The sequence below is a fragment of the Diadema antillarum genome, unplaced genomic scaffold (assembly GCF_040938485.1).
Source record: "Diadema antillarum isolate AM-2024a unplaced genomic scaffold, OU_Dant_1.0 seq00000182_RagTag, whole genome shotgun sequence".
Taxonomy (NCBI): Eukaryota; Metazoa; Echinodermata; class Echinoidea; order Diadematoida; family Diadematidae; genus Diadema; species Diadema antillarum.
The window spans coordinates 392,771-407,315 of NW_027271249.1; the positions used below are offsets into that span (position 1 = coordinate 392,771).

At 38.2% G+C, this 14,545-nt stretch overlaps 1 protein-coding gene across 1 annotated transcript in view; it reads left to right on the forward strand.

Moving 5' to 3' along the window:
• LOC139728472 (proteasome assembly chaperone 1-like) overlaps window positions 1-5,515 on the forward strand; it is a 44,987-nt gene extending 39,472 nt beyond the window's left edge. The window contains exons 6-7 of the mRNA XM_071639411.1: window positions 4,381-4,517; window positions 5,386-5,515. Of these exons, the coding sequence (XP_071495512.1) occupies window positions 4,381-4,517; window positions 5,386-5,463 (215 nt within the window). The 3' untranslated portion in view covers window positions 5,464-5,515. The remainder of the gene's footprint in view (window positions 1-4,380; window positions 4,518-5,385) is intronic.
• Window positions 5,516-14,545: the final 9,030 nt, after the last annotated feature.

Consider the following 14,545-nt stretch of genomic DNA (forward strand, 5'->3'; position numbering starts at 1 on the left):
AATGGAATCTGTTGAGCCACCCACTTCTTAAAGGTACAATATCTTCCTCTGAAAGGATGATGACAGACTTTCCTTTATTTTTCCGGGCAATGTTGTACATACAATGTAAAGGAAACTGGCTTCTTTTTTAAACTTTGATAGGTTTCTAGCTCAGAAAAAAACTTACATACTATTAAAAATGTGACTTACGTTTCACTAGCCAGTGTCAAAATATGTTCTTACCATTCTGTAATTTCATCAGTGTACTGAATATTATGCACACTTTGTCTTAGTCAATGGCATTGTGCAAATGGGAAGATCTTATTTCATCTTTAGGTGCTTTGTGGTATTTTTGTGATTTTGTTGAAAATTCAAGGCATTTGATACTCCTGTTCCTGTGAATTTTAGATGAAAATTCATAATGTGTTTACTTAGTCTTCTGCCATGATTCAAATTTAGATATTTTGCATTTTTATCAAAATTATAAAGTTGAATAGTGTGTTTGTGTCTGTCTGTTTGTCTGTGTGTTTGTGTGCAAGGAGCTTGAATTGAAGCAGGAAGAGAGGCTGGAAACTTTATAAGTCGACAAAGGAGAATGGAGCAAAACAAAAAGCAACAAAAAGATAATTTGAGAAAGTTTGCACGATGTGAATGCACCAAGCCAAGAGGTGAAGTTGTGGCCCACCTGAGCAGCTCAAGGGATAGCCTTAGGGAGCGTTTGACTCCTTGTTGCCGACAGCCACTTACCGTCCCCAGGGGGCTGCTGGGGGAATTGCGGAAAATGGATGGTGTCTGTTTCAGCCGTCAGATCCATCATACAATCTTTGTACTCGGTGCTGACTCTGAATACATTTTGCTTTGGGAGGATAACAACATCGATGAAGAGGGGATGAGAAAGAGATAGTACATTGGAAAAGAAAAGAGTGTAAAGAAGCGTGTGCTTACACATCCGCCAGAGGTTGCTCACACTTGAGGGTTCGAAGTGTGGGTATTCAAGGCATCTATTCTGTGCCATGAAAGGTAGCCTTTTTCACGATAATTTTTTTTTCTTAATGTGGGAGTCTATTGAGCTTAAATTTCATTACTTTTTTTCTGTCACATCTTACCAACATTGTGAGGACCTTATTTGCAAAAATAGATGCTATGCTTTCTGAGATATGGCACATGTATGTGACCAATGTCATCAAAAACTGTAGATTCCAATGACTTCTGTGTGTACAATGTAGGCTTATGGGTTTTGCAAGAAGTGTGAGATCAATGGTTTCCTCTCAGTTATAGATAGCATTCTTTTTTTGTTTTGTTATCATACACTTCTCTAGGTGAAGAGAAACAATGAAAAACAAAACAAAGAAATGCATAACAAATTAAAAACCAAGAAATACATGAGAAATAAAAAAAACAATGAAAAACGTAAGAGATTCATTTTGATACTGTATTTTTTTTTGTGCAAATGCATTAATGATACTGCAAAAGAAATCTTTTGAGAAAAAACAAATTAGCCCGTTTGAAGCTTTGTGTATGGATTTAGAGCTTAAAATCTGATGCACCAAAAAAAAAATGCATACTGTAGATTAGCATAATCTGCATAATTTAGAAAAAAAAAAACCAACGATCATATTGTTGAAAAAAAATTAATGATTCATTCTTGAAGATTATATGATAGGCAATGTGCATGCCAATTTTCGCCACAATCCGACAGCCGATCTTTCGGGGGGGGGGGGGGGGGGGGGTGGTACAGAAGCCCCCCCCCCCCCCCACCAGTTTTTATCAGTCAATTTAATTCATATTGCAGGTAGTAGAAAACCAAGTCATTATAAAGTGCAAGTACCATTTTGATGACTGTAGAATGTGAGCGGCAGTTCAATATTTCCTGCTGAGATGTTATTGGTATGTTTAAATTAAGCAAGAGATGGAGTGGAAGCTCTCTCGCCATCGAGATACATGTCATGTCAGTTTGATATCGATGGTGAAAGGTGATGTAGCAGGCAGGTGGGGTGGTGATCTTTTTGCCACTTTATACCAAACACAGTGGGCTCTCCTTAGCAATCAACCTGGCCATAACCCTCCCCCTTCCCCAACCCTTCTTTAATCCTTACCCTTCATGTGCTCATAAACAGGCACTTTAATCTACCACCTGCCAATGTGTTTCACAAGCATTCATTTAGTCCCCTCCCCCCCCCCCCCCCCAAAAAAAAAAACAAAACCAAAACAACAACAACTGCAACAAATGAGCAGCAATAAAAATACCAAAATGCCCTGTGATAAGACAGACAGCCCACCTTACATACTAGTGTTGCAATACCTCATGAATTGATGAAAGGAAGGTAATACATTGGATTGACACAATATTGCTTCGATTCTGATGTAATCTTTTTTGATTGACAATCGAGTTCCAAATATCACAGTATAGGTTTTATAAAGGAAAAAGGAAAAAATAGTTTGATGAAATTAATTTTGCTTTTATTTCATTTTTTTCTGACTTTACCTTACCTTTTGCTCCTTGTAAGGATTTTTTTTTTCTGTGTGTGTGTGCCAATGCTTAAGACTTGAACTTATCTAGGCCAAGATTTGAATTTACAACAAAATTTGTACAATGTACTTTGGTAGACATGATGTATATCAATCAATCATCATACTGGTTGCATAGACAGAGGCAGAGAGAAAAAGAAAACCACAAAAAGAGAACGACAAAGAGAGAAAGGGGGGGGGGGGGGGGTGTTACCTTAATAATAACTGAAGATAAGATCTTTCATACCAGTGCATGTTCTGTGCAGTATGTTATCTACACTAACATTAAGAACAACAAGCACTCCTATACAACATTTCATATACGTACTTGGACATACAATATGTATTCTGCAACCATGCAGTTACAAGAGTGAAAATCGCATCGTCTGCATTGTGCCTCAAGTATGCGCCAGGATAAACACATTTCAATTGTAATGGTACTTGAATCAAATTCTTCACAAGACAAGAAGCATTCCTCCCATGGGAACATTCTTAGATGAAATCATAGAACAAGAATTTCATTCTGTTTAATATAGAGTGTTGTCATCATACATTGCAAGTTCATGTGAATTCTTTGCACTGATGTCAGGTAGAATTCTCTGCTAACTGCACTGTGAAGATAAACAGAAACAATGCTTTAATTATACACATATGATGCAGGGGCCACAGATCATTCCCTTGGGCCAAGGAACAAGAGTCAATGGTACCACCCCACTTATATGGAAATAATCTAATGACAGAACCTTCTGGAAAATCTGTGGTGTTGTGATTTCTTTCAATAAGCCAGTTCGTAGTTCCACTTTGCGCATGAGCAGTAAAAGGTCATTTGTACCAAGAGGCATGTTGGTTTTTAAATTCACTGAGATAAGCATCTGTCATATAATGATTATTCATGTCATCCTTGTAAATGTTGCTGCCAGTACATCCACCTGACAGTAAACATGGTATTTGGCAATATGAATAAAACAGTTTTTTAATGCATTCAAAGCAAAACAATGAAATGGATGCTTCCCCGATTCGATGGCTGATTGACGGACCATTCTGGTCACCTGATCTATGCAAGTTCATTTATTATTTGAACACGAATTCCATGAATTGTTACGTCTGGTATTAAGCTTCCAGGTACGAATAATGTCTCTTTGAAAACGATTAAAGTGCCTAACCAATTGAGAAAAAAGAAAGGTCATTTGTACCAACGTGCCCATGAGCTAATTACGAACTGGCTTATTTGTCCTTTTAAAAACCCAAAAAGGTTGGGGGGGGGGGGGAGGGGCTGCGTCCATTTGTTACGTAGAATTCAAACACCTGTCAGAATTGTGTGAAGAATTGAAAGGTCGACAGAAATATTTTCTGACTATTCAACTCGTAAATTTACAAATTAATGAGAGTTTCTTGTGACAAGTAATCGCTCACTGTTTGTGTGTTTTTATGTTCAACATCCTAATAGTATGGGGAGTGGGAGTGTACATATGTATAATGTCATTCTTTTTCTTTCTGTAAGTTTTTTTTCCTCACTCCTTGTTTTGTGCAGGGAAAAAAAAACTTGATTTTTTTCTATGTCTCATATGAACAGTCCTTCAGAAGGAATTTAAAAAAGCTGTTGGTTTGCTACCCAAGCAACCATATAAAATGAACTAAATTTCAAGACAGTGATACTTTGACGTTTTTGTTGTTGTTGTTGTTGTTTTTTGCTTAGTGTTTGTTTGTTTGTTTGCTTGTTTTTTGACAGACTCCTCAGATGAAATGCCATGTCCTCCAGGTGCGACTGAGTAGGGTCATGCAGAATTGTTTCATGCTCTCTACTCTATCATGTTGCTTTAGACAGAAAAAAAAAACCAGAAAGGAATATGAAATGTCAAAATTTCCTTTTCTTTGCTTTGCCTCCTCCTTCAGTTCTGACGCACTGTGAAGTGAAGCATGTGCCCGCCGTGCTCTACGTGGCCTACGTATCGGACAGAGACCCGCTGACACAGCTCATAGCTGCCTTCACACCCATCCTCGCCTGCTCAATCATCCAGCCCTACATACAGGTGAGCTCATTGATTATTTGTGACCTGCTACATGTACCAGAAAAGAATTGAAAAGTCGAAGGAGGTCGATTTTCTGAAAATGACATGACATTATGCACTTACTCTTCTGCTGTACTTTTTTATTTGACACTACTCATAAAAGTGCTCGGTTGCATGATTTTATGAGATCATGTCGAGTGGTCTAGGAAATCAGCGTTTCGAGAAAACAGCCTACAAAGTTTTCTTTCCGAAGCAATCATGATCAAGGAGAGGTGAGATGGTTGTCACCTTTAGGCAATAGAAGGTCTGCTCATAGCAACCTCTGCAATGTTCATTCAAGTAATTGTCATTACACCGTACCTTAGAACCAAAAGGACACAAATTCTGTGCAATGTCCATGGAGTTAACACCTTCCTGTTCTCAATGTATCGTAATACATGTACTAGCTCGTGTGAGGTCGGTAGGATTTTTATGTGGTTGTCCTCTATTGAGGGTATGCTCTTTACAGAGTTTGTTCTCATTGTGGTTTTTAGAAATGTTTTCATAGAGCTGCCAATAAGACTGCCCAAGGCAGATTGATTTGGGGTCGTCTTTTCCTCTTATTTTTTTCTCCCCAATGTCTCTCTGTCTCTCTGCCCCAAGTGTTTCCACTACCACACTCCAGTCCTCATAGGAACACTGTAGACTTGGGTATCAATGTTTCATGGTCAGCAATATTCTGAGGTGGGTTTTTTTTGTGAATAAATATATTCATCAAAAGTTTAACAAACAAGTGAGAAATGCTGCAAGCTGAGCTGCCCGGTGGCATTTCTGTGAAACGTGAGCTTGGTCATTTGTCATGTATCAGTTTTCTTATTTCCTTTTTTTTTTCCCCCACTTCTGTTCACAGGACGTGTCCCAACAGCTTGCCGCGGAACACAAGAAATTGGCCTCATTTATGAAAGACACAGGCTCTCTCTACTTGTGATGGCATATCTCTCTCCTGTCCTCAATCTCTGTCCATCTGTCCGTCTGTCTGTTTGTCTGTCTTCTGCGTTTACTTTCACCCGCATTGGTTTTCCAATGCCTGTTGTGGCTACTTTACTTCAATACGGATACTTTCATTCGCACTGGTTTTCCTGTTTATGGACCTGTTTATGGACCCGACGAGGGGGATCGAGCAGGTTGCTGTCGGGCAAAAAAAGTATCGGGTAAATCCCGATGATTGATGCCGTGGAAAGGAGGCAGCTAACCGGGCAGTAGGAAAGGAAGCAGGTGATTGGGGACTTAAGAATAATGCCCCTCCCCCGCACCTCGTGCCTAATGGGAGAATGGCAGTCAAAATTGCCGGTTATTTTTCACTTTTTCAGCGTGGAAAATTGACTGTTTGATATCTGTCCTCCTGTGGAGTTCAGCATATCAGCCAGTCAAGTGCATGGGAATACAGTTCTGTAAATTTGATAGTCTCATCTACCAGTCTCCTCCAGCCAAACTGTCAGGCCCAATTTCACCCAGACATAAAAATTGTTTCAGTAGAATCGAGCCCTGTGTGGAAGTAGTTGGGCAGTACATCTCGCATGTAGATATCTCGTAGCCAGTCAGGTTAAACTTCATTTTCATCGCTTTTGCTGCAATATCAGAAAGTGTATAAACTGACTAGACTTTGTTGCATATAATTATGATTATGGTATTCTTGGTCATTTGACCTGATAACTAATATGCATATAAACAGTGTTTGAGCGTTTAACAGTGATTGATGTTACATTTAGTAAATTCAGCTGATAAGATGAGTTAGGGAGAGACTTTTAATAGTGTCCCTCAATGTTAACAGCTTTATGTGGATCTGATATTTCCACAGGAAATTGGATGCATTAAACATTATGCTGGAAGAATTATGGATTAATAGATTTTCCAGGATGAGATGATCTCCAAGGCCTTTGAACCACCATCATTTTAGGAGATTCATAAATATCAACTTATAATGTGTTTTCATGTCTGTCACTCTATTGAGGATAAGAGTCAGAATGGTATGACATGGCACTATTGATACCACTAGCATCCTGATGTTTAAAGTCTTGCTGAATTGTATTTGTTGAAAAGGTATTTCTGCCACAATATCGAAAGGATCCTATGTAACTCCTTTGCTTCTGCCGTGGTGAAGGTTCACTCTATTTACACAGGAAGTAATGGTTAAGAGCTACCTGTATCACCTTAGAAACACCATGGTGAATGTTTAAAACTCTTTTCCTCCCAACCAAATCTTCATTTTTATTACTTCAGTGCTATCTTTTCTCATGCAAAGGAATTTGTTCGTTTTTGTTTCTTTTTCTAATGGGCAAAAGGCATATTGGAAACTGCAAACATAACAAGGCAAAATCTTCTCTTTCAGCTTCTAATGCAATATTGACATACTATCATAGTCAAGAGTGGTGTGAGGATATGTATTATACATGAGTGACAAATGAGTGTTGTTGATAATGCTTTGCACTTAAGTATGGGTGCATCATGCATGTAGTGTTTTGCCTGTCTGTCATCATAGAATCAATCAATAAAGAGACAAGGAAATGATGAAAGATTTTGGGGTTAAAGGGGATGACTAGTAACTGATCAGTGGGAATGCTGGGGGATGATTGTTCCAATTCTTGTGGGATTCATATTTAAGAATACATTATGTATCTATTGTTGTGTGAAAATTATTTGCTTCAGAATGGTCTCATATTCAAGTAATGTGCAGTTTAATGTTTCCGGGTTAACAGGCTGTTAACAATCGCCCCGTCACTGTACAGCCATGATAACCTGGAAACATTGAACTGCACATTACTTGAATATGAGACCATTTATCTTAAGCAAATAATTTTCACACAAATATATAATGTACATGTACTCGTAAATGAATCCCACAAGGCTTGGAACAACCATCCCCAGCATTCCCACTGATTCCCACTGATCAGTTACTAGCCATGAGTTCTCATAATTATGTGAAGTTCGCCTGAGGTTTCTTTGGGTCTAGGGCAATTACCCCCTGGGCAATTACCCCGGGCCCTTCCCCTGGCCCTAATCCTAATCCTAATCCTGAACCTTATCCTAACCCTAACCCAAACTCCTAACACTAAACCTAACCCTAACCCTAATCTTAACTCTAACCTTACCACTAACCAGTATTTAGCCGGGGGGTAATTGCCCTCTGGGGATAATTGCCCGGATACGGTTTCTTTCCCCTTTAATGGAGAATATGGAAGAAATTTTAAAAAGAAAAAAAAAATGAAAATAAACTTTTCTGAAGATTTTTTTTTTGCATTGTTAATGATGAATGCGTGTTCCTGTTTGTTTATATTTCTTTACAACATTTTTAAGTGTACATAATATCATGAGAATGTCAAGAAAATCTTTGGCTGTGAATGGTCCTACAGTACTATAGTTGCTATGAAAGCTGCTGCTGTGTTTATTAGGCTGATTCTCAAAATTAGTGCTGTAAGAATGAAGGAATCACAATTCCTAGACAAGTTGAGGACTTGTGTTAAATGGGAATATGTGTATGGTAAAGCATTACTTACATCAGTGTGCACTGGATATGAAAAAACATGGAGAAAATTCATGCATGCTGAGGGATATGCTAACTTTAATGTATTAAAGGGATCATAATATTGTTTTGGTTGAGACCTAACTTCAGGTTTCTAACATTATTTGCAGAGATAATGAGAAACCCTTTATGAAGTATGGAAGAGCATGTAATTCAACAAGGGATTCAACATTTATTTGATGAAAATTGGTTCTGGAATGGCTGAGATACCCAAAACAGAGCAATCCTGATAAAAGATGAGACCCACCTTTTACAAGGATTATTCTGTTTTACTTTGATTTTGGATGTCTCAGCTATTCCAAAACCAATTTTCATCTGATAAATTTTGAATTCCTCTTGGAGTGGTATGCTCTGTATTATTTCATGGCTGAGATAGCCAAAACAGAGACAACTAAAAACAAAGTAAACCAAAATGATCCTAATAAAAGGTGGGTCTCACCTTTTATCAGGATCATTTTGTTTTACTTTGTTTTTAGTTGTCTCAGCCATTCCAAAACCAATTTTCATCTGATAAATGAGAAGAATGGTATGCTCTGTATTATTTCATAAGTGGTTTCTTGGTATCTCGCAGAAAGTTAGAAGCCCAATCCTCATCTCCATCAATACTAAATCCCCTGAAGTTGTTGATGAACATGTGTGCCATAGTGGATCTAGATAGAGAATTGACTGCAAATGTTGTGAAAATTGACTGCAAGACAGAGACCTGTGGAATAAAATGAAAGCAGTGTGCAGTCACAAGTCTCATACTAAAGTTAATCAGTGGTTTAATAGTGTGCTTACGCAATGTCACTTATAATGTAACTTATGTTAGGTTGACTGGGTCTGTTTACAAGTTAGTTGTCAACAGGCACCATGCACTCTGTATTCTCTAACATGCTTTCATTTTCTCTTGAGAAGAAATACACCTTTTGTCTATAAAGTATCTAATAAATAATAGTATCCTGTGCTGTGAGACAACTGATTGGAAGGATTTAGATGAAAGTAGATAATCAGCAATGTATTAACTGTCCCAATGATATGATTTTCATTTTCCTTGCCTTCATTGCCAGTGATAAATAATTTGTTTACTTTGTTTTATGTTACCCAAGATACTTTTACTGGAAAGGTGTATAGACAAGGGGAGAAAGGGGGTTGCCTGGTGGTTTCCTCTTCATTAAGCTTTAAATGCCTGCCATGCATTTTCATATACATTGTATGTTTTCCTGCACCATACCTGTCCATTTGCGCATATATCTCCACCAAACCATGTCAGTCATCAGTGTTAACGGAAAAGATTTCAAATTTGTTTGCTACGACAGTACAGTACTTCATCTCTTTCCATCAATACTAAGTATACACTGTATATATTATGATAACTTGGGAACTGGCTTGTCTCTTGGAGGTCTGTTTTCAACAACAACAACAAAACAAAAACAACAACAACAAACAAACAAACAAACAAACAAAAACAAGGAAAATTGTCAAAAAAGGAACTACTTAGTACATTGTATTTTTTCCCCCACATCTTATTTTGAAGTACATTGTACCAGTCGTCAAATTAATGCAGCTGGTGATTTTCATTGAACACTTCTAGTCATGTAGCTGCGTTTTCATATTAAGAGATGTAAGGATGAGAATATGTGATTGTTCAAGATTGTGCTGTTGTCGCAAGATATGAATATGACTATCTCACAGTTGCAACTCATTTCAATGAACGTGGCCAATGTTATCTTTTTCAATATGAATCCATGTGACAAGATTCACGGAAGAAGTCATCACTACGTGTTTACATATACAAATTACGTTTGCATTTAATGCTGCATAGACAATCATGATCTTTGTTCATTTTTACTCTGTCATTACACATGATAAGTGTGATCGAATGACATCAATTTGATTCATGTGCTATTTACATGTACAAATGTACATGTATCAGAGTTGTGAAGAGCTCTCCTCGATCCGCTAGATTCTCTCTTTAAGATAGGAATATAATTATTAATCACATTCAGATGTGATGTTGTCCTAGAAGGTATGCAAAATTGTCTGAGGCAATAAAATACATTGATTTTGATGCTGACTTGATATGATCTAGTTGTCCGTGCTGTAGTTCTTCTTTATGGTACATGTGTATGTGTATGTATGTTGATGATCACAAGTTACCGAGTCATGTGCGCATGTATGTGTGTGTTTGGGGGGATGTTCTGTTGTAGGACCCAAGACCTACCGTAAGAGGTACAAGACCTTACTCTCTTTACTTTTCTCTTTATAGGTTAAAGGGGCAGTATCATTGAGGACGAGGTACGTAAATGGTTCATCTCCGTTCCTTTTTTATCTACCTAAATAATAGAAGGGAGGGGTTAGTAAAACACGATATTTTCGCGGCATGAAGCTTCGCGAATTTGAGCCGACGGCTTTTTTTGCGGCATGAAATTGTCGCGAGTTGCCTCTAACATTCAATGCGTATAGTGTAGGCAAGAACTTTCACGTGCATTTTAATTTCGCGAATCTAGGCTCGCGCGAAAATTCCCGAAATTGAAATGCACGCGAGCATACCTCGTTTTACAGTATCTTGATGTAATCGGAATAGGAACCTAGCGCGTAGATGACGTAATAATGGACATACTAGCAACCTGAATACATCTCAATAGATGACGCCATAATGGAGGTGCAAACAGGCCCGCAAATCGTGCACGTTCTTTTATGACGTCATAAAAGATACCACTGGATAAGGCGCGCGTATTTCTTCCTCTTGCACCACTGGCGCGTACATGTATGCGGTTCCTGTTTCCTAGGTCTCTTCAACAATAGTAAACACTCAGAAAATGAAAACATGTAGATCTTAATGATTCAACGCATTGGTCTTTTCATCGATTCACTGCACTCTGGATTGGGAAATTTGAATACGATGCCTTGTTCATCTAATTGGATCAGCGATAGGTAAGTGGAAAAACAAAACAAAACAAAACACACTGCTGTGTCTTTCTACGTGACATTTCACTAGAAAGGGAAACCAAAAAGTCTCAAAACAATTCGTGTTACACATGTGATGTAGCAGCACAGAGATGCAGCGCATCAAGCCTCTTCATTGTTTTCTCTTCTGTACACTCCACTTGTCCTTCTTTATCTTCTCCGTCTTCTTCTTCGTCTTCTGTCTCTGTTACGTCTCGCTCATCACTATTTAAAAAGTCTAATGTGATTCAGCCGAGCGCTGTTCGTGGCGTTCTGATTCAGCCATTTTTGTGAATAATGCAACTGCTTTCCCAGAGTGTCTGTCAGCACTTTCGCTGAATAGGCCTTCAAACTGTGTAAATGTTATTGTCTTGTATGCCAATGAGAGTCGTGCTCCGTACCGCGTTGAATCGTAAAAAAACTTTTCACAATACATGCACTTTAAGATTGCAGCACTTAGCTATTTGGTTGACCCAGAAAGACAGCAATTAATTGAGAGGAAAGAGAAAGGGATAGGGAGCGAGCGGGGGAGAGGGAGAGAAGAAACGGGACGAATAGAAAATATGGCATGAACGCAGAATGGTTCTTCTGTCCTTGAGAATAACACTAGGCCTACTCTTCATTGTTTCTCCTGCAATTAAGTTTGTGTTTTCAAGTTAAGAGACGAAGAATGCATAAAAAGTTTCGTTCGAACCTTCGGGAACGTCAAAACAATGCTAAAATGCTACTACTGACTAACATTGTCGGTTGCTGCATTATGCATCGTTTTAAGATAATCAAGTCAAACGCTCCCGAATAATTATTGGATGCGGTGTAATGAAAACTACAGCAGTTTCAATTTAGCAGCACACTGCGGTTGATTTCAGCAATAAAGACAGGGAACAAATTGGAAAGGGTGATGGGGGGGGGGGGGGTTGGGAGAGACGGAGGATGAAGAAACGAAAGAATCTGGTAAAGAATTGGGAATATGAAACACTATCAGGTTGTATTCTTCAAATGAATAGCACTCATTTGCGAGCAGGGAACACAAACTTGGGGGAAAATGCATCGCGCATCAATTGATGTATGTCAGTAATGCACGACCATCATTTCCATTCACAAATCATATATATCCAACCTACAGTGCATACTGTTCTGAAAAGATGGCAAAAGCAACGCCGCCATCTTCTGCTTTCTTCAGTATGTCTATGAAATTTCTGTGGATTCTATTTTCTGTTTTTTTTTTTCGGTAGATGAAATCGATTCATAAAATTAATTTAGTCTGCTGGTGAAGCATGTCACAAAAGGATTTGTGTCCGTTTTACCGACTGAATGAGGAGACACAGTTTCACAAAAGAGTCATTCATTATTGTATGCATGAAATAAAATGCATTCTATTATCCAATTTGATGTTCTTCATCTTATGGGTTGTATTCCAATACTGTGGTAGTATGTGATTCGCGAAATACAATATGTACCAGAATATCTCCCCTCTCTCTCCCATATACATTATATAATGTGACGAGTTTTATCGCAAAATGAGCTAAGCGCCACTTTTAAACATTTTTAAAGTATGTCCATCGTCAGAGAAACAAAATAAAACATTTCCGGTAATACCTCACTTGTTCAAGGAAAATTGTAAAAGTTATGATTGAAAAATATCCCATATTTTTTATTATTTTCTTTGTTTGTAAGCAGGTTTAATCACATATATCTCAACATAACAAGAATGGAGTTAACTCGTTTTGGGATAAAACTCTTCAATATAGTTATATATGTAAATGGAATGACAATTTCAAGGATATTTGCCGTTTCTCTTTCCTCACATCTCAAATATTATTTAACACTGTATGTATCTACATTCATATGTAGGACACGGATCTAGATTCTGCGCAAATTGCAGATAGTCTGGCCAAATTCCCATCTTATTTCTAAGCACATTATTCAATTCTGGTCGTTAAGAAATCATTCTTTATAACAGAAGAGGAAAGAAAAAAAAAGCAGTCACTCTTTCCCTACGTAATCCAGGTCAATGAATCAGAAGAGAAATCGACAAAGCGTATTAGCGGCGATGCCTTTGCCGTTCTCTCTGTCCAATCAAACAGACGGTTGAACTTTTACGGTCCGAAATTGAAGGCAATTGGCTTTTACAGTCTAATGCGCGCGAACACGATTTGCATGAGTTCGGCGGCGGCGCGATATACTGCAGGCAAGCAGTTTTGTGAAAGATAAGAGCATTACACTGTACTATGTACTTCATACTCAAGACTTGCAGTCATATAGTGTTCATGCCCGTCTTAGTTGTCCTTGAATGCAGCGCACAGTTTCGACATTGTTAATTATTTGCTTCAGCACTCTCCTCCTAACTTGTCAGTTCAAGCATTCTGTTTCTTTGCTCTTACATTTTCTAATATTCTCTCCTTGTCTGGTGTTGTAACAAAGAAAAACAGTTTTAATAAGCAGAGTTACACAGTATTGTTGTCGGTTTCAGATACAAACAAGGCCTTGCGCCGAAATCTGCAGAATGTGTTATGTGTACACACTAATGCTGTCTGGAGGAGAGTTCCACGTTTTCTAGTTGAACTGCAGGGTAAGGAACCGCCTCCACTGGCCCCCTCTCTCCAATTAGTGAATACCTCCAGTGTATTGATGTTGTCTTTGTTTTAGTTTCTGGCACTAAAGTGGCCGCACACGCTCCGTAGGCGAGAAACATAAGACTACTCTCTCATCATTTTGTTCATAAATGTCATGAACTTTTGCAATTATAGCTGTAAGACACGCCTTTTCTACGATGGCAGTATGCAGGTTGTCATGCGCAATGTTATTGCGGAATAATTGAGTAGAGTAAGATAGGACACAAGATTGTCACGTTAAATCAAGCGTTGCCTATTGCGTCATTCCCTTGAACCTTTATAATGGTACGCCAGATGAAGAATATTTATATATCGAATTAGATAACTGCACCTCATAAAAGATGCACTAAAATCATGATAAAAGTACAAAAGCGTCAACTGAGACACACATATATAACTTTTCTCTTCTAGTGATAGATTTGCAACCAAAATAAGAATTGCTGTATCACCATATAAGAGCTCAATTGAAGACAAAAAAAGAAATCTTCCTTTATATTCTCGTGGTTCGCAGATCGTTGTTATTTTTTATTTTATTTTATTCATAATTTTTTATCATTATTAGCAGCAATATTATTATTATTATTATTATTATTATTATTATTATTATTATTATTATGATTTTATTATCATTTTTTCTTTTTTGATTCAATCACGTCTGTGATATAGCGCTTGCGTTGCTACCTGGTAACGCAGCTGCCTGGGTAACTCTATCATTAGATTAGCATGTCGCCCTCTTCAGTGCGATATCATTGTAATGAGTGCTCCGCAGCTGTGGGCAAGTGTGAGCTCCCACGCGATTGCGCTGTGCATAATGTCCAGTGCCCAAGTTCTCAGCCAATCAGGATCGTCCTGAAAGCGAGCAGACGACAGTAAAGATATATCCTGTCAAAAAAAACCAAAGCGCCCGACGAACAGTTTTTTACCTGCACTACATACCGGCGTCGGTCGGT